The sequence below is a fragment of the Cyprinodon tularosa genome, unplaced genomic scaffold, assembly GCF_016077235.1.
Source record: "Cyprinodon tularosa strain WSP-4 unplaced genomic scaffold, ASM1607723v1 ctg410, whole genome shotgun sequence".
Classification (NCBI taxonomy): domain Eukaryota; kingdom Metazoa; phylum Chordata; class Actinopteri; order Cyprinodontiformes; family Cyprinodontidae; genus Cyprinodon; species Cyprinodon tularosa.
Window position 1 is genome coordinate 152,963 of NW_024039131.1, and position 21,343 is coordinate 174,305.

The window sequence follows — 21,343 nt, forward strand, 5'->3', positions numbered from 1 at the left end:
AAAAAGGAAATTAAAACTCAACTCCATTCCACTTATTTATATATAAAAATACTATGCTGATAAAAACCCAGTCTGCGTTTTCAACACAGCGTTAGTGCTAACACATGCCATATTAATCAAATCTGTCTTAAAGTTATAGTAGAGGATGTTCTTTTTCTGGGTGGATCATCTAAATAAGTGGTCCTCCTAACTGTCAATCATTCTGGTGCTTTGCACGCGTTTAATAGGTGTTCCCTCCTGGGACCAGGTACAGGGTTGTTAATGTGCATTTTTTTTGCGAAAATTCGTGAAAATCCTCTATCATAGCTTTGAGCAGAATAATAAGACCATGAACAAGATGTACAAAATCCAGAGATGAGTGAAATATGTGAAAATGCAAAATATGCACAAAGAAGAACCTTTCTGTTCATTAATAAAATGGGAACCAACCAATAAACAGATTGTTATTGATTATAATGGTTAGCATGTTTCTATCCAGCCAGACTGGGATCTGCTGCATGCAGTAAAACAGCCCTTGCCTCTGACAGATGCTGAGGAGGTGAAGAAAAGCTTTTCTAATAATGAGGGAGCTAAAAATAGCGAGGCTGACCTTTGCTTAGCGAGCTTCATGTAAATCCCATCAGCCCCTGGGGTTCGGTTGGAGCAGCTTCCTCTGGTCGGTCATTCTTCGCTGCTAGAGGGAACCAGAACAGGTTTTATGTGACGGACCCCATGCTGCACGCTGAGGTCCGGTTCATCATGGGATCTCGGTCTCTGGAGAAGATGCAGGTTTGGGGTTCAGTCAGTCGAGGTTAGCTCTGAGCTGCAGAGGTAACTGTATCCAAGCCGCTCAGACCCAGCGTCCCATCAGTGTGCTAAACAGAGTTTAATGACAGAGGAAGCCTTTCATTCATCCGCATGTGAATAATCCCAATAATCAGAGATGGCAAAAGTACTCACTTTCAGTGCTTGAGTAAAAGTACAGATACTTGTGTTAAAAAATACTCTGATAAAAGTGGAAGTACTGATTAAACTTCTTTACTCAAGTAAAAGTAACAAAGTACAGGCTTGTAAATTTACTTAAAGTATAAAAGTAAAAGTAGAAACCACTTTTTTCATGCCGTTGCCTACATTTTAAATGGATGTCTGCCAATAGGTCTAGATCTCCGTTGTGTTCATTTTCAATCATCTCGTCGTCCATACTACTATGCTAGCGCCACCGCCACCAAGCTGCAATGATTTGCAGCGAATGAATACCGCCGAATCTGTCGATTCATCTTGTAGTGGTGCGTCAAATGCAACGTAGATTCCCATCCAATTAGACTGAATTTGGTATTGATGACGTGAAAAATAATAACGGTAACTCCATTGAAATGATTCAAAACTAAAGTAACGAGCCTATTTTTTAAAATGTAAGGAGTAGAAAGTACAGATATTTGTGTAAAAATGTAAGGAGTAGAAGTAAAACGTCGCCATAAAAATAAGTAGTAAAGTAAAGTAAAAATATCAGAAAAATCCACTTGAGTACAGTAACGAAGTATTTGTACTTCATTACTTCCCATCTCTGCCAATAACCCTGACTCTAAAGGAATCTCTGTGTTTTAATCCCAACAATCTGAGGTGCATCTTGGTTAATCTCCTCCTAATTTTCATTTATAAGAATTTTAGGTTCAGTTTTCCTCACAGCTCCAAATAAAACTATTGTTTTAAAAATGATCTCAGTGTTCAGTCTGACTGCATGCTCTAGTTGTCGGCCATCTTGAATATTCAGAATTATTTGATTTCAGAGGAAATCTCGACAACTGAGGCTGAATAAAAGACCCGTCTCCCTGTGAAAAAACCTAGCTGTTCCTACAGCTCCTCTAAGAAGCGGCTGACGGTGCAGCCTTTGATTAATGAGGCTGCATGTGGTGGAGCTGCTGCATCAGCAGCCCGCTCAGAACGGGGCTGAACAGGCCGCTCAATGGACGCCCTGGGATGAGATCTGTTTTCAGTACCGTGAGTCTTACTGCGTTTGTTAGGTTTCTGGGTTTTATCCTTGACCTGTTGAGCAGAACTTTATTCAACCATGAATTGTTTTTAAAGTGCTATGAAGGTAATATTTGTTTATCTAATAAGTAATTTGAACTTTTCAACCTCTTTAGCCTGCGCTCATCTTCTGTAGGTCATCTAAGCACTCATTAAACTAGAGAAAAAAAAAAAAATTAAATTTATTAGAGAGATTTACTAAAATTAAAGGAGCTGCCATTAATCCGGACTGAAACTTTGCAATAAAAGCCGTTTTTTTTACTGAGCTGAATCTTAAGTTGGTTTTTATAATTTTTATGTTTTTAACTCCAGATGAGGGAACATGTGGTTTTCCACCAAGCTGCTACCTGAACAGGTAGACGCTGTCTGCCACTGTGCTTCCTCCTACTGGCTGTAGAAATGATGTTACTGGTTTCTGGCATCAAGGTGGAAATCAGATGATTCATATGATGTTTGAAACTCTCAGAAGTTGGATGTTTATTTCTTTTTTATTTCTAGACAAAGAGAAGAGTTCAGGCAGTCAGAGTTTTGATTGTTTGCTTGTTTTTCTCTTTTCTGCTTCAGTCGTTTCATCTCTTAATGAATCTCTTACATTCATTTATGACCAAATCTAAACTAAAAGCTTGAAATCAAAAGTCACTTTCACCCTGGATGAACTTTAAATGTGTTCATTAACCACGGAGCTGTGCTTCCTTCTCAGCTCCTCCTTCTGTTAAAATACTTCTGGAGGATCCTGTGGTGGCAAACCCCGGGGAGACAATCGCTCTGGTATGTAAGGTGGTGAGCGGCCATCCTCCACCAACACTGAGGTGGCTTAGAGCGAGAGATGAAGATCTGCCGAAGAGGAGCATCGTCAAAGATGGAACCCTGACAGTTCCTGTTATCACCGACGATGATGGAGGAACCTACACCTGTATGGCTTCAAACAATGTAGGAAACTCTGCGAAGAAATCCATCAGCATACTGGTCAGAGGTACGACCATGTAATGGATGGATGGATGGATGGTTGGATGATGGAAGGATGGATGATGGATGGATGGTTGGAAGATGGATGGATGGTTGGATGATGTGTTGATGGATGGTGGATGGATGGATGGATGGATGAATGATGGATGGATGGATGAATGATGGATGGATGGATGAATGATGGACGGATGGATGATGGATGGATGGATGATGGATGGATGGTTGGATGATGTGTTGATGGATGGTGGATGGATGGATGGATGGATGGATGAATGAAGGATGGATGGATGGATGAATGATGGATGGATGGATGAATGATGGATGGATGGATGATGGATGGATGGATGATGGATGGATGGATGGATGGATTGATGGATGATAGATGGATGGACGGATGGATGGATAATGAATAGGTGAATGATGGATGGATGGATTATGAATGGATGATGGATGGATGGATGGATGAATGATGGATGGATGAATGATGGATGGATAATAGATGGATGATGGAGAATGGATGGATGGATGAATGATGGATGGATGGATGATAATGGATGGATGGATGGATGGATTATGATTGGATGATGGATGGATGGATGGATAATAGATGGATGATGGAGAATGGATGGATGGATGGATGGATGAATGATGGATGGATGGATGGATTATGATTGGATGATGGATGGATGGATGGATGGATGAATGATGGAGAATGGATGGATGGATGGATTATGATTGGATGATGGATGGATGGATGGATGGATGAATGATGGATGGATGGATTATGATTGGATGATGGATGGATGGATGATAATGGATGAATGATGGTTGGATGATTGGATGGATGAATGATGGATGGATGGATTATGATTGGATGATGGATGGATGGATGGATGGATGAATGATGGATGGATGGATGAATGATGGATGGATGGATGGATTATGATTGGATGATGGATGGATGGATGGATGAATGATGGATGAATGATGGATGGATGGATGAATGATGGATGGATGGATGAATGATGGATGGATGGATGAATGATGGAGAATGGATGGATGGATGGATTATGATTGGATGATGGATGGATGGATGGATGAATGATGGATGGATGGATTATGATTGGATGATGGATGGATGGATGGATGGATAAATGGATGGATGGATGGATGAATGATGGATGGATGGATGGATGGATGGATGAATGATGGATGGATGGATGGATGAATGATGGAGAATGGATGGATGGATGGATGGATTATGATTGGATGATGGATGGATGGATGAATGATGGATGGATGGATTATGATTGGATGATGGATGAATGATGGATGGATGGATGGATGAATGATGGATGGATGGATGGATGAATGATGGATGGATGGATGGATGAATGATGGAGAATGGATGGATGGATGGATTATGATTGGATGATGGATGGATGGATGGATGGATGAATGATGGAGGATGGATGGATGATGTTCCATCTGATGTCTTTTCATGGCCGATCTACAGGTCTACGTAAGGGTCGGTTCTGGATCACACCGGATCCGTACCACAATGAAGACAATATTCAAATTGGCCGGGAGGTGAAGATCAGCTGCCAGGTGGAGGCCACGCCTTCAGACGAGCTGCAGTTCAGCTGGCTGAAGAACGGCCGGCCTCTGAAGAGCTCTGAGCGAATGGTCATCACCCACACCGACCCCAGCGTCTCACCAGGAACCACCAATCTGGACATCATAGACCTAAAGTTTACAGACTTTGGCACCTACACCTGTGTGGCATCACTGAGGAACGGCGGAATCCCAGAGATCAGCATCGATGTAAACATTTCATCCACCACAGGTGAGGCTCTCTGTGGATTAGGGCTGGCTGAATCAGGAGCAGCTGTCAGAGCGCGGGGGGGCGGAGCCTCATTGTTCATAGAGTTACAGGAAATATTAGAAATAGGGCTCCAGATTTTATTTTGCTGTTTCAGTTATTGACTTCTAAAAGAAACCTCCTCATTCAGCCTCTTCTAAACCGGCTGGTTTGGCTTTTCCACGGCCTCTCAAAGGCCGCGCCCCCACAAGTCGCAGCCATTACAACCAGTCAGAGCTGGTAATGATGGGAGTTAGGAGAGCAGAATAATACAGAAGAAAAAGGCTGCAGCCTGACCGCCGGGCTGCTGCAGGCCGCTCTGAGCAGCTTAGCTCCTGCAGACGGACGTCTTTAGATGTCTTTCATTCAAAAACCCACCAAAAATCAAATCTCTCTGGAGCCGCAAAGTCTTCTATAAGCCTTGTTTTGCAACACCAAGTGTATTAGCCCACTATAAAGAAGGACAATCTAGGCTTATATCTACAATGAGCATTGATGATTAAATGTTTATCTTGGAGCAAATGTCTACATCCTCCGCTGTTCCTACCGTGTTGATCCGCTCAGACTTCCTATGAGTTTGAGGAGAGCATGGGCTATATTATTAAATTCAAAGCAGCAAAACATGCGTAAATGAACCAGGGTTTTCCGCGGATCATTACAAATCGTTAAAAGTCATTAAAATAATAATTTTTAAATGAAGGCCTTAATTGGCACTAATTGTGATTATATTGGAATTTGAAATGCTGTATTAAAAAAAAAAGTGTTTATAAAAACTATTTCGTCAGATATATTGCGATTAATTTGCGTGGAAACTGCTAACAGTTGATCATAAAGCCGTGTGTTCGGAAAAGAAGCTCTAGTCGGAGAAAAGGCTAGGGAATGGGGAAATGTTCATTTCAACAAAAGTGTCTGGAAAACGAGGAATTCCACGGTAAAGATGATGGATTTTGCCGATCTTCAGATGAAGATCTATTTCCCTCACCCTGACTGGCATGCCTCTCTAAATAATGACCTCCATGTTTTCTCTGTCTTCAGTCCCTCCAGAGCTCACGGTGCCTAAGGGCCAATCCCACCTGACTGTTCTGGAAGGAGAGACTGTGGACCTGCAGTGTTTGGTGTCAGGGAAACCCAAACCCATCATACTGTGGTCTCGGGTGGAAGAGAACGGTCCAGCAACAGCCGCAGAGCCTGTGATGCCAGACGGCACGGCTCAGATGGAGAGCTATGATGGCATCCTGAGGATCTACAACGTGACGAGGAAGATGAGCGGAACCTACCGCTGTCAGACCAGTCAGTACAACGGCTTCAACGTCAAACCCCGAGAGGCGCTGATCCATCTGGTGGTGCAGTGTGAGTAAAGACAATTACGACAGCAAGGGTAAATGGATAAAACAAATATCACTATGAGGTCTTCCTTTGTTTTAAAAACAACATTTCCATTCAGTTCATTATCTGAGAGTTTTTGCTTGCTTCTGTTGTAGCAAAACAAATAATTTTGGTTTATCTGGTGCAAACCTGAGCTGCAATAAACCATTTGAGGCTGAACTCATGAGAGATTTCAGTTTTCCTCGATTCCAATTAATTAGCTTGGGTCCTTCTACTAAGGATGTTGACCTGGGAGGCATATATAGAGCTGTCAAAGAGCCAACATAGAGCCACCATAGAGCCACCATAGTGCCCTCATAGAGCCAACATAGAGCCAGTATAAAGCCGTCAAAGAGCCAACATAGAGCCACCATAGAGCCAACAGAGAGCAATCATAGAGCCAACATAGAGCCAACATAGAGCAATCATGGAGCTTTCATAGAGCCATCATAGAGCCAACATAGCGCTACCTTAGAGCCACCATTGAGCCATCAAAGAGCCAACATAGAGCCAACATAGACCCATCATAGAGCCAACATAGCGCTACCATAGAGCCACCATTGAGCTGTCAAAGAGCCAACATAGAGTCACCATTTAGCTGTCAAAGAGCCAACATAGAGCCAGCATAGAGCAATCATAGAGCTTTCATAGAGCCATTATACAGCCAACATAGCGCTACCATAGAGTCATCGTTGAGCCATGATAGAGCCAACATAGAGCCAACATAGAGCAATCATAGAGCTTTCATAGAGTCATCAAAGAGCCAACATAGAGCCATCATAGAGCTCTCAAAGAGCCAACATAGAGCCACCACTGAGCTGTCAAAAAGCCAACATAGAGCCATCATAGAGCCACCATAGAACTGTCAAAGAGCCATCATAGTGCCATCATAGTACCATCATAGAGCCATCATAGTACCATCATAGAGCCGTCAGACAGAGGAAACATCCGACTCCTGCTTTGAGAAAGAGAGAATCCAAGGAATTCAGAAAAGCAGCTCTGCTCTCTGGATGGAGAAAGGAAAGCAGATCAGCCTCATTAGGGACAAAGAACTTCTCTAGCTGAGTTCTTAGAAGCTGAACTAGCAGGTTTGAACACCTTCTGTATAAAGATGTCTACAAACCCCAGCGGCCGTGTTTCCATTCTCCTGAAAAATGATGCGGTGGAGTTCAGCTGTGCTGCGTGGCGTCCTACTTTCCACCGTCTCCTCGTGCTCAGACACACATATCTTCCTGACCATTGCAAACAGAAAACAATGGAAATGTTCTGCAAACGGATGAGGACAGATCTCCAGCTCAGATGAAGATCATTTTCCAATTTTTAAGTTTTTTATTTTACATAATTATTTTTTTCTTACATTTTTATTGAATCTGTGAGTCGGACTCTGTTTGTTTTGGGTTTCATAAAGCTGGATTGTTATGAGTCTGACTGTAAAGTCAGGCGTTGGCACTGCCCCCCACGCCCCTCTGGTCTTTATTGGTGGAGTTAGGAGAGCAGCAGCTGCTCTTGTTGGGTCTAAGTTGAACCTGAATCTAAGTCTTACTTCCTGGAAGCTCTGGGTAAACAGAAAACATGTCTCGTCTTCCTGGACTGTATGTAGCATCCTGCCATGTTCTCTGTGTTTCAGTCCCTCCCACCGTGGAGCCTGTGTACACTGAAGTCCGTCAGGCGCTCGGCCGGGCTTTCAGCCTCACCTGCAACCTGCTGCAGGCCTACCCGGCTCGCCACCTGCAGTACGAGTGGAAGCTGGGCCCCCGCCTCCTCACTGTGGGAGAGTTTACTGACCAAACACATGACACCAGCTACCACGTTAAAGCCCTGAACCGAGAGGGTTACGGCGAGTACACCTGTGATATCACCAACGAGGCGGGGGCCGGTCGCTGCACCTTCCTGGTTACAGGTGAGCTGGTTTGATTGGACGAGTGTGTAAAGGTGTGTGAGGGAAACGTTACAGCAGCTTCTCTCTAGAGGTTCAAACAAACCCTGATTCCTCTAATAGTTGGAGAATGGGAAGTTTCAAAAAGTTTAATGACAGAAATAACAGATCAGGACAGGGGCTGCGGAGATAAGCAGACTGCAGTGGCTGCAGGAGGGGGGACACTCTGGTTTAACAGTTCAGTCCATCCTCTCAGAGGAAGGCAGGATCAAGCCGATGGAACGCTAAACGAGATGCGGTACTGGGCCGTCCAAAGCGTCCCCGATGCAGCAACCCCAGCAGAGATGGCAAAAGTACTCACTTTCCGTACTTGAGTAAAAGTACTGATACTTGTGTTAAAAAATAGTCTGGTAAAAGAGGAAGTACTGATTAAACTTCTTTACTCAAGTAAAAGTAACAAAGTACAGGCTTGTGAATTTACTTAAAGTATAAAAGTAAAAGTAGAAACCACTTTTTTCATGCCGTTGCCTACATTTTAAATGGATGTCTGCCAATAGGACTAGATCTCCGTTGTGTTCATTTTCAATTATCTCGTCGTCCATACTACTATGCTAACGCCACCGCCACCAAGCTGCAATGATTTGCCGCCGAATCTGTCGATTCATCTTGTAGTGGTGCGTCAAATGCAACGTAGATTCCCATCCAATTAGATTGAATTTGGTATTGATGACGTGAAAAATAATAACGGTAACTCCATTGAAATGATTCAAAACTAAAGTAACGAGCCAATTTTTTAAAATGTAAGGAGTAGAAAGTACAGATATTTGTGTAAAAATGTAAGGAGTAGAAGTAAAAAGTCGCCATAAAAATAAGTAGTAAAGTAAAGTAAAAATATCAGAAAAATCTACTTGAGTACAGTAACGAAGTATTTGTACTTTGTTACTTCCCATCTCTGAACCCCAGTGAGCGGGCAGGAGACCAATCCAGGTCAGAGAAACAGTTCAGAACCAGACAGTTCTCAGATCCAGGAGTCCGTAGCCCGACCAGGGGTTCCAGGTAGATCCAGGGTTCCAGGAATCCTCAGAGCGTTCCGGCAAGTTCAGAGCTTTGAGTCCAGCAGTGAGCTCAGACAGAAAAAAGCTCAGATGCAGACAGGCAGGCTCAGTGGTTCAGAGGAACAGAGACAAGACATGGTACCAGGATAAATGCAGAACTTTAAACTGGTCTCCACCTTGGAGCCAGGATTACGGGACAAAAACTGACCTCGCCCACGTTCCAAGCCAAAACCCTGAGGGCTCCACGGAGAAGAGTAGAGACACGATCAGGAGACAGGAGACAAACAATAAACCCTCTAAATCCAATGGCCTCCTTAACTTAAACTCATAACAAGCATAAATAAGTGACACGACAAAATAACACAATCAAACTAATACACAAATAAACTAAAAAATACTAACGAATAATGAAATGCAACTTGCCTAATAATTCTGCACACAGTAGGAGAGTCCAAACTCTCTGATTCTCAGAGTGTTCTGGTTCTGTCTCCTCCTGATGAAAACCCGTCAGATTCCCACTAAAAGCTGCTAACATGTTAATCCTCTTAGCTGGGTGGCTGCCAAGCAGCGGCAGCAGAAACTTTGTGGATGAGGGAAGTGGAGGCTGGGTGTGAGGAAGCTGAGGGATGGTCTGTGGTGGACCTGTCTCTGCTTTGCTGAGGCATCATTGGGGATAATAAGTCCTTCCTTATCAGGCAGAAACTGCTGAGACGACAGCAAAGCTGGAAAAGCTGAACCTGTTCCTGGTATATTCAGCTCCCAGTGAAGACACTGCAGTGAAGGACTGAGCGGAGCCCTGGCAGCAGGGTTACTCATTATTATACATGTTAGAAACATTTGACTGTTTTAGAGTAAAAATAAATGAACAGATATTATAGGAATAAACTATTAAGCGTTATTGTTCAGATTTCAGCATCTAAGGCAGACTGGTTTACTGGGAGGGGCCTAATGGTGCTTTGATCTTCTGGAGCAGAGGGACTCTGTCACAGAAAAATAAAACTAAGCTTTCCTCTCTGTTCTGGTAAAAGCTGCTCAAACATTTTGATTGAATAAATCAGCTGCAGCTTGTTCAGCATCGCACGGTCTTTTATTGTTAATTCACTTCCAATGTTCAACAACTCCTTCCTGGAGCAGACAGGAAATAAGAAAGAGATGAGCAAATTTAAAGCACAGATCTTAACCATGAGTGCACAGCACCCCCTAGCTGCCATCATAGCCAACAACCACCAGTGAGGATCACTCATTGAAAGAAGTCAAAACAAGTTAACTTTAGATCATCCCAGTGATACTGCTGCAGTAGAGATGCTACATGGCTCTTTGACACATCACCAGTTTCACCAGTTTCACCAGTTTCACATCCACAACGGGTGAAGCAGCTTCCTGACTGTAATTACAGTCATTTAAAGCTGTCAGAGCTGCATTATTAGTCTACCTGCTGGTGAAGATTCTCAGTCTTCCAAGTCATAGTCGTTCCAAAGAAGTTAAAGAAGTTAAAAAACAATCCACTAGACTTAATTTCCAAGTTTGAAGACATTTTCCTTCCCATCCAGGAAGCTGTTTTTATTTAAAATGTGTGGAGTAGCATTTGACTTCCAGGCTTTATACAGTAGACCAAACAAACGCCTTATTAGGGCTTAGAAAACATGCAAATTGAACTGAAAACTATTGGTTGGACCCATTTTTCCGGTTTAATTGCATGTTTTCTAAGCCATAACAAGGCTTTGTTGGTTTACTCTATAAAGCCTGGAACTCAACACTAATCCAGACATTTTGAATTGAGGAAGTTTATTGGATGGGAAGCGAAACGTCTTCTGACTTGGAAAATAAAGTCCAGTGGTTTCTTTTTAATCTTTTTAACCTTTTTTGGATTGATTAATCTACATTAGTTAATGTGTATTGTCTCCCATACGGCCCGGCTAAAGCTGTGTCCTTTTTTAGGTTTGGGGAATTTTTAACAAAATGCATTGATTTTAGTTTGCTGTAAAATATTTCAACCTAAAATATCAGCTCCATATATGGAAGGTTTTCTTCTAGTAGGAGCAGCTCAGTCAAAGGAAGACCTCTGATGGCTCCTTGTTTCCTTCTGCTCCTCAGGGAAGGCCTACGGTCCAGAGTTTTACTACGATACGCCCCAGGCTCTGTGGCAGAACAGACCGCAGGTCTACGGCTTCAAGCTGCAGTGGACCCAGATGGAGCCCAACGCCGTGGACCGCATCCTGGCCTACAGGCTGGGTATCCAGCAGGTCAGACCTTCGCCATGTTCAGCAGACCATCAGCCAGCAGAACCTTCTGCATATTAACTCAGAGATTTTAGGAAATATTTCAATCAGGAAACTGGGAATAGATTTAGCAAAGCATATTAAAACATTGATAATATTAGTCTGAAGTTTCCTCCTGTAGGATCGTATCTGGTGTTTCTCTGATGTTAGGAGGTTTAGTTTTGAAGGTTTGTTCTGCTGTCAGTTTGTCTGTTTCTGCCCTCGGTTGAAGTGGCGGCCGCCTGTCAGAAGGCCACAGCTGGAGGGCTGGGCAGAAACCAGCAGCTGTCCAACTGGCAGCTGCTCTCCTTACTGGGAAAGCATTCCTCCTTAGAGCAAGAGGAAAAAGATGTTTTCTCTCTTAGTTCCATTTAGTTTGGAGCTAAATATTTATTTAAAAACTAAATATTGATTAAAAAAACTAAACATTTAATTTGCAAAGTAAATATTTTGTTTGGAGCTAAATATTTATTTAAAAACGAAATATTTGTTTTAAAAAACTAAACATTAAATTTGCAATGTAAATATTTATTTGGAACAAAATATTTATTTAAAAACTAAATATTTAATTTGCAAAGTAAATATTTTTTTTTGGAGCTAAATATTTATTTAAAAATGAAATATTTGTTTTAAAAACCTAAACATTAAATTTGCAATGTAAATATTTAGTTTGGAACAAAATATTTATTTAAAAACTAAACATTGAATTTTCAAAGTAAATATTTAGTTTGAAACGAAATATTTATTTAAAAACGAAATATTGAATTTGCAAAGTAAATATTTAATTTGGAGAATAATATTTATTTAAAAAGTAAACATTTATTAAACAATTTTTTATTATTATAAATGACTGAATGAATGACACAGTGAAAAAATGACTTTGAAAAAAATAACCCCATGATTTTTCTCTTAAAATATGCTAAATAACCATAAATATTGCTCCTAGTTTTTCACTTTACAAACGGCGCCCCACGGTGTCCAACATGACGTTGTTTGTTGATGAGGTACCAGAAGCGAACTCCCATAATGCTCCTCTGTGTGTCTCAGAAGGGTCAGACTCGCTGGTGGGAGCAGGAGATTCCTATTGGTGGATCCATCCAGAAGGGCCAGCTGCTGACCTACAACCTGAGCGAGCTGAACAAACCAGACTCCTACCTGGTGCGCCTCACCCCCATCACCCGGTACGGTGAGGGGGATGCCTCTGAACGCATCATCACCTACAGCGGTGCGTTGTTCTCCTCTCCTTCAACCAGCCGTCACATCATCTCTGTGCTTTTTAGAGGAAGCGAAGGTTTCCCTCACTGCTCTGTTATTGAAAGTACCCCTCCTCCCATTTGAATGAGCCAGCTGTGAGTAGAATCTAAAACCATTTCAGTGAGTTGATGTTAATTATTCCCTGGATAGTCCAGAAACATCCTGTTAAAAAGATAAGATGGTGGACGTCCCAGAGCCTGATGGTCAAACTGGGAGCTAAGCTCCATGTTCTGAAACACCATGTGAGAAAGCAGCTCTGATTGACAGGAGACCAACATTGATGGGAACCAGCAGCTCCATGGAACTGGAGCCACTGGTTTACCGTTCTCTCCTCAGCCAACTGAACCGTTCAGTGAAATAAATAGAAAAGCTGCTTTAATTCTGCTCAGATTGTCTGATTCTGTCTCTTCTCTCTGCTTCTCTTTAGCTCCTGCTAACCCACATCTCAGTAAGTATCCCAGAAACACGCAGACCTGTTTATCCCATCATGACCAGCGCCTGCTCCACCCAGTCACATCTCCACCCAATCACAGCTTCAACCAATCACAGCTCCACCCAATCACATCTCCTTCTAATCACAGCTCCACCCAATCACAGCTCCACCTAATCATTGATCCATCCAATGACAACTCCATCCATCGCAGCTCCACCCAGTCACATCTCCACCCAATAACATCTCCTTCTAATCACAGCTCCACCCAATCACATCTCCTTCTAATCACAGCTCCACCCAATCATTGATCCATCCAATGACAACTCCACCCATCACAGCTCCACCCAGTCACATCTCCACCCAATCAAAAATCCGACCAATCACAGCTCCAACCAATCACAGCTCCACCCAATCACGGCCCCACCCAATCGCAGCTCCTACCAATCACAACTCCATCCAATCACGTCTCCACCCAATCACGGCTACAGCCAATCACGGCTCCAACCATCACAGCTCCACCCAATCGTTAAAGTTTGAAGACAAACAGTCTGAGGGTTGAATCAAGTTTTGGTTGGAGTTGGAGCTCCTTCAGCTGCAGCATCAGGTCCATCCTTTACTGACTGATTCTGAATGAATGAATGAATCAATAAATGAATGATTGAAAATTTATTTAATTTAGACAATTTTGAAAAATGAATAAATTAACCAAATAAAAGAGAGACTAGTTAATATCAACTAAACCAAACACCAATTTCCAAACTAATTAAATTCACCTGAACATGAAGAGAAACCACACCTTCCACCAAAATAAACCTGTTGGTTTATACAGCCAGAGAAATGACATTTATTCATGGAAATTGTCTGAATGTGGAAATCAGATCAGTTCAATTTTCACAAATACACATATGTGAGTAAAAGATGCACACATGCAGAAAGAAAGGGACGTCAGGAGATTCTCAAAGATCCACAAAAATAAGAAGACCTCTGGTACTTTGTAAATTAATTATTGTTTATGGAGCAGAAATACTTTGGTAGATCTTGTCCTGTTTATGTATGAATCAAATATGCGTATTAGTGGACATTTATTTAAAGAAAAACCTTCCTGTTAAATTTTTATGTTTTAATTTGATATTAACTCAACTCAACTTAAACTTTATTTATAAAGCACATTTAAAACAACCGGGGTTGACCAAAGTGCTGTACAGGAATCACAGTTAAGGAACATAAGATAAACGCTGAAGGCTAAAATACATAAACACATAAAATAGAATAAGATAAATGTTTCAATTAAAATACATTTTAGAATAAAATAAAATTGATATTAATACACACACACACACACACATAAATATATATAAATATATACATCTACATATATACAGCAGGGCTGCAGGGTTAGATTAGAACAGCTACAGGTTGGAGGTTTTCAGAGGATTTAACTGAAACAAAATGGGAAATGTGGAATTTTTACAGCACAGTAAATGTTACTGAGTAACAATAAGTGATCTGTTGTTATGTGGAACATTTTTAACACAATATACATTATTTTCTACATTCTGGTGATTTTTAGACAATTGAAGTAAAGCAGAATGGGCCCTACTAAAATACTTGCATCTTAAATATAATTTGCTCATTAATTATTCTCTGCAGCTCAAGTAAATTAAACAATGGGGAACTAATGAGTTATTACTGGATTACAGGCGCTGATACAGGAACCAGTGCAATGAAAACCTATGCAAACTACACTGTTTATGAATATATGGTAATAGGCTAAGGATTAAAAAGCTTCATTCATTACGTTATTAGTTACAATCAATCTTAAAATTGACAAAACGCCAAAACAGTTCAGACCGTCTAGGAGGCTGTAGATTTTATAAAAACTCACCATGAGAGGAGACGGCACTTCTCTGGATGTTTCAGTTTAAAAGGTGTGATGGAAATTAAGTCTTTAAACATATTCAGTGGACCAAAATAAATATAAATGAAGAAAATAAGTAATAATAAAAGAGGAACATCCCTGTGGTTCCTCCTCTATCAATCCTGGATAACTGAGTTGTTCTGCACATCCTCTCTGGATGTAGTTGGTCTTTTCTTGGGCGTCTGATCTTTTGAAAATAAAAATGTAATGCTTCTTTTGCTTTTTGTGGAGCTTCTATGGGTTTGAGAGGCAAACCTGGAAGCTTTAAGAATTAAAATGTTTGTGTTTGTTTAATTACTCCTAAATGCCAACGGGAGATTATTAAACTAGACTGAGCAATAATTATTTAATTGTCAGCAAAACATGGTCCTTGTGTTTTAGCACTAAGGTTGTATTAAAAACGCGGACTGGATTTTGATCCCCAATGTATTTTTATTCATAAATAAGTGGAACAGAGTCGAGTTTTAATGTCTAATTTTTTAGTGTGAGAAATTTGGAATATAGAGTGTGTGAAGACACTGAGATGGGTGAGTCTCTCTCCCAATGGGTGAGAGTTGACAGCCCTGTATACATGTAAATGAACTTATACACACCTACACATCATTTACACCCCCCCATCATCATAGTGGAGTCTGAGCTTAGTGCTTTGATCCTGAGGATATGATCACCAAACGGCATCATGTCACTTCTTCTTTTGTTCCTCTGATCAGTTTAGAAACTGAAATCTTTCGCCCTCTGGTTGATAAGCTAACTGGGTGTCAGGTAGATCAGGTTTTTATCGGTGAAGTTGGGTCTATCCATCCCTCCAGCACCTGTAAGTCTCCAGCTGTTCCTCCTGGATCACAGCTGGATGTTTTGCTCTGCAGGGAATTTCCTCTGTGGCTTTGAGGAAGACTCCTTATGCTCCTTTTCTCAAGACAAGTCGGACGAGTTCGATTGGACGCGTCACCGCGGCGCCGTCGAGGACGTGACCTTCACAGCCACCAGCGGGCCGAGCGCCGACCACACCGGCTCCAAGCAAGGTGCTCACACACACAGACCCAGCTGTTTGAATGATTTATGGGGACATTTCTTAGACTTAGACTTAGATTTTGTGTACACGAATGTAAACAAAAAGAACTTTCGTTAAGAACAGCTCTCCAGACAATTTCAGTTTTTTAAAGTGCAGCCTTGAAAACAGTATAAAATACATTAAAAACAGTAATATAACCATATGACTGTATATTTACAGTTCTAACATTTCAGTTATTTATTTTTTAAATAATATAATATAATAAAATACAATAAAATAACCAATTTTACATAACATTCAGCAGTCGGAAGGCGGTGGGGAAGAAGCTGTTGCAGAATCTGCTGGACCTGCATCCAATGCTGTTATGCCTCTTCCCAGAGGGCAGCAGGGAGAACAGTCCATGGTGGGGGGGTGAGGGGTCATTGATGATGTCACGGGCTCGGGACACGCAGCGCTGGGATGAAATGTCTTTAATGGAGGGAAGAGGAGCCCCCATGATCCTCTCTGCTGTTCTCACCTTCTTCCAGTCTGAGGCGCTGCAGCCTCCACACCACACAGTGAGACAGCTGGTCAGAACGCTCTCTATGGTGCTTCTGTAGAAGGTGGGGAGGATGGGTGGGGGCAGGTGGGCTCTGCTCATCCTCCGCAGGAAGTCCAAGCACTTCTGTGCCCTTTTGACCAGTGAGGTGGTGTTTCCAGTCCAGGTGAGGGTGTGTGAGATGAATTTGGTGCTGCTGACCACCTCTACAGCTGAGCTGTTGATGAGCAGTGGAGCGTGGTTAGGACGGTTCTTCCTGAAGTCCACCATGATCTCCTTCATCTTCTCCACGTTCAGGATCAGGCTGTTATCTTTGCACCACCAGCTGCTCCACCTCCTCTCTATAGTCCAGGTCGTTGTCGTCTCTGATGAGGCCCACCACCATGGTGTCGTCTGCAAACTTCACCATGTGATTGGTGGTGAACCTGGGGACGCAGTCGTGTGTCATCAGGGTGAACGGCAGGGGGCTCAGGACGCAGCCCTGAGGGGAGACGTGTTTAGACTGATGACATCAGAGGTGTTCTGTCTGACCCTGACTGACTGAGGTCTGTTGGTGAGGAAGTCTAGCAGCCAATAGCAGAGGGGTGTATTGAATCCCAGCTGTTCCAGTTTGCCCATCAGATGCTGTGGGATGATGATGTTGAAAGCTAAACTGAAGTCCAGGAACAGCATCCGCACGTGGGTGTTCTTCTCCTCCAGGTGTGCCACATGTTGGTAAAAATAAGGGACAACAGTCTTCAAGTTAGCCTGGTTAAAATCGCGTGCATTGATGAAAACACCCCCACATTGTTCTCGGTCTGCTGTTCTTGTGAACTGGAACAGTGCTAGGGCTGATGATGATGACGTTTCATGAGGACACGAGAACGCACAAGTACACATAGTGAGAAACGGCCTTTATTAAGGTTCCCTGACTGAGGCTGTGTCTGTACTTCACCATAACTGCTGACCTTTGAACTTTAACCCCTCCATCCCTATAGAGGACTTTATAGTGACTTTATCCCTATTTTTCGCTCTGCGTCTGTCACCTGACTCCGCCTCCCCGCATGGTGCCTGCCCCATCTTTGTTCTCTCGCCCCGAAAACAAATCCCATGATGCTTTGCAAGGAGAGCTCTTGCAAAAGCATCATGGGATTTATCTGCTGGTCTGGTGAGCATGGAGGATTTCTACTTTTCAAGGTGCATTGTGGGAAATTTTGAGGGCACTACATATCCATGATGTAACCACTGTGGTGCTGCATGGGGTCAGGGGTCATGGTGGAGGTTCGGACACAGCCTCACAGACTCTGCTGGGCTTTCTTCTTCTCTCCTCTCTGACCTCTGAAACATTCACCCAGCCTCTCTGTCACTCTGTGGACCTTCAGGCTTCTACATGTTCCTGGAAACATCGAGACCCAGGGTGGAGGGGGACAAAGCCCGGCTGACGTCGCCAACCTTCAACGTTAACCCCGCGAGTGTCTCCTCCTCCTCAGCCAGCAGCGGTGCCGCCTACTGCCTCACCTTCTACTACCACATGTACGGGAAGCATCAAGGTGAGGGTCACCAGATGGCTGAGAACCAGGCTCTCCTGGAACCAACCTAAATCCCACTTCTTGTCTCCTGTAGGAGCTCTGAATGTCTTCCTGCGGCAGAAAGGTCCCGTCCTGACTGATACTTTAGTCTGGAGTCTGACTGGTAACCAAGGAAACCAGTGGCGGCAGGCGAAGGCTGCCCTCCATCCCACCACAGCCTTTCAGGTCTGTCAGGGAGCAGAACGGCCTGCTGGGAAAAAGCAGCCAGATGATTGAGATTTATATTGAGCTGTTTTCCTCCGTCTAACTCCTGGTCTTTGTGCAGGTGGTGATGGAAGGAGTCCGCGGCTCTGGCCCTGAAGGCGCCATCGCTATCGATGACGTTAGCATTAAGGAGGGCGAATGCAAAGACTCTCCACCAAACAGTGAGCTTCCTCTCTCACCCAGGAACATCTGGATCTGCCTTCTGGGCTGAGGGGATCCAGATGTTGACCGGCTCTTTCTCCCTCAGACTCAGGCTGATTAATGGGTCTAGAATGAGCAGATAGAAACACAGATGTAGATCTAGTAATGATAGAGATGCTTGGAGGCTTCCAGTGATTAGAAGGTTTGATTGTTCTAGCGAGTCCTCTCAGTCCACCCCAAAGACCATCGTCGAGACCAGGGGGCCCAGATGGGGTATCCGGAACCCAGGGGTGACCTGAGTGAAGTTGGCCCCCCCACCTTCTTCAAATTAGACAAAATTGGTGTCAAACGTTTGTGCTGGTTTGTGCAGCAAAAATTTTTGTTTGTGCCGCTATCATTTAAAAGATATAAAGAAAGGTTTCTCGAGGTCATCAAAGGTCAACAAGCCCCCCAATCAGACGAAATGGGTGTCAATTAACTCGGCTCCGTTTGTGCTGGTTTGTGCTTTATATCTTTAAAATGGCGCAAACGAAAATTTTTGCTGCACAAACCAGCACAAACGTTTGACACCAATTTTGTCTAATTTGAAGAAGGTGGGGGGGCTGGTTGACCTTTTGACCTTTACATTTTCATTAATATCTTCAAAGCCAAAGCAGCACAAATGACAATTTTTGCTGCACAAACGGAGCTGAGTTAATTGACACCCATTTTGTCTGATTTGAAGAAGGTTGGGGGGCTGGTTGACCTTTGATGACCTCTAGAAACATCTCTTTATATCTTTAAAATGATAGCGGCACAAACAAAAATGTTTGATGCACAAACGTAGAACAAACGTTTGACACTAATTTTGTCTGATTTGAAGAAGGTGGGGGGGCCAACTTCACTCAGGTCCAGGGGGGCCACCAGACACCAAAGCTGCTCACTAGATGAACAATCACTTTGATATGAAATAAAAACAATGAAATAAGTTAAATCATTTTCAAATGTTAGGTATTCCATTTAATTGGAAAAATACATAGTTAAATAACTGAGCATTAAGTAAATAAAATAAGCTATAAAATGAGGAATAAATAATGAAACCTCCATGCAGAGATCTCCACAGCATGTTCCTCCTCTGCCGTGCTCCTGTGAAGCTAACTGATGATTAACCCTCACTGCTGTGTGCTGAAGCTCTTTGATGCAAACAGTTGGTTTCATCAGGACCAACTGAAGGAGAGCCCAGAGAAACTATTCCAACCCTTTAGTTTTCTGACATGTTTCAGATTATTTAGTGGAGAAGCTCCAAACCAACCTGCCTCCATGGACAAAACGGGTTCAAAGGTCACACTTTGCTCCGCTTCCTCGGCAAAACAAAAACCTGATCAGCAGCATGGCGGAGGAATTAAAAATCCCCTAAATATCAAAGACCTGACGCAACCTGTGTGACAGCATGAAGTAGGCTCATAGATCAGCAGAGCAGCCGGATTTAGACTTTTTAGGAAAATCAAAGTTAATGTGCATCAGAGGAAATTCAGATGACTGATCAGCTCAATCCGGAATTTTCTGTTTATTTATTTTTCAATTTGAAAAAACAATCAACAAAAGAAGAAACAACGGATCATTTTCCAATTTCACATCATAGAATAATGTAGAGAAACAGAGAATAGTTTCTCTTTGATAGTTTTCCTTTTTGGTTTAAAAGGATCCCTTCCACATCATCTTGATGAAAAAGTAAAAGAATATTTTTTGTTTGAAGAATTTATTCTTAAAAAGAAAAAACACATCCTATTGTTTGATTGTTGAACTTAATATGTGTTTTTTCAGTCGAGCATAGAGTTGCATCATAGAGATCCTGAATCTTTATCTTCATCTCCTGCCGTATTGATGCAGGCGGCGCTGAAGACTCACCCTGCCGTTCTCTCTCCGTCTCTTTCCTTCCAGATCTGAGGTCCTTTGCTTCACTGCCATCACGCTACACGCTGCTGCTCTGCATCACTCAGAGCCTGGTGCTGATTGGCTGGCCAAGGTGACACCATCAGCGCCTCCTCCTCATCTCAATCATCTCCCAAAGAGGATGCCTTCTGACTAAGGGATCTGTTTTTACCTTCTGATAAAAGAGAAGCAGCTTTGCTAAATAAAACCCAAACCTCCCTGATCTGATCTCCACTGTCTGACCTTCTTCACCCAGTCTGAGTAAAACAATGAAGGCAGTCAGAGCAGAAGCGTTAATCCATGAACCTTTCTGTGGACCTTCTATCCAGCCTGGCTCCGCCCTCAGATCATCACTACTGTCCTGGTTAAACGGGGAGCAGCTCTGAGGAAAACCAAGAAGTATTTTTAGAGTTTATTTTAACGTCTATCCATCTGTGAAAGACAAGAAGCCAACAGCTCACCTTCTGCCATAAAATCAAGTGCCTTCAACTGGTAGGAGACTCCGGAGCAGAGACCGTTTCAGACATTAATCCTGCTGGATTATAATAACCGACAGGGTTTGCTCTTAGTGTGAATCCAACATTTCTCAATTTTTCGTTATTTGTGTCGGGAAATGATCCTAAATGTGACCCTAACCCCACGAAACCAGGCGGCAAACAGTCAGTCGGGATGTGAGGTTGAAGACGAAGAACACTGACGGATGGAGAACCTCCATCGATAAAAACCGATGGACCAATCAATGGAAAGCTGACAGAATTTCTGTTACCTTACGGTCAGGTGGGTCCGAACTTTCATTTACTTTGATGTAACGTCAAGATTTACAGACAAACTGAAGTTTTATTTTCAAGGTAACGTTTTGTTTTTTGTTTCCAGTATCGGTTTAAAATGTTGAATGAATAAAATATTTTATATTGAGGAAAGACTTAAAGAAGCACAAAGACATTATGGACAAAGTTTTAAACAAGATATTTTGGCG

The 21,343-nt window shown here is 42.6% G+C and overlaps 1 protein-coding gene across 2 annotated transcripts in view; it reads left to right on the forward strand.

Annotated features, from left to right (window-relative positions):
- LOC119792151 (MAM domain-containing glycosylphosphatidylinositol anchor protein 2-like) overlaps window positions 1-20,918 on the forward strand; it is a 45,026-nt gene extending 24,108 nt beyond the window's left edge. The window contains exons 6-17 of one of the 2 annotated variants that reach the window (XM_038298644.1): window positions 2,708-2,980; window positions 4,490-4,819; window positions 5,870-6,184; window positions 7,827-8,099; window positions 11,225-11,373; window positions 12,436-12,613; window positions 13,070-13,090; window positions 15,860-16,015; window positions 17,905-18,072; window positions 18,146-18,276; window positions 18,377-18,476; window positions 20,377-20,918. In XM_038298644.1, the coding sequence (XP_038154572.1) occupies window positions 2,708-2,980; window positions 4,490-4,819; window positions 5,870-6,184; window positions 7,827-8,099; window positions 11,225-11,373; window positions 12,436-12,613; window positions 13,070-13,090; window positions 15,860-16,015; window positions 17,905-18,072; window positions 18,146-18,276; window positions 18,377-18,476; window positions 20,377-20,465 (2,183 nt within the window). In that variant the 3' untranslated portion in view covers window positions 20,466-20,918. The remainder of the gene's footprint in view (window positions 1-2,707; window positions 2,981-4,489; window positions 4,820-5,869; window positions 6,185-7,826; window positions 8,100-11,224; window positions 11,374-12,435; window positions 12,614-13,069; window positions 13,091-15,859; window positions 16,016-17,904; window positions 18,073-18,145; window positions 18,277-18,376; window positions 18,477-20,376) is intronic. The other variant, XM_038298645.1, reaches the window with a different exon arrangement.
- Window positions 20,919-21,343: the final 425 nt, after the last annotated feature.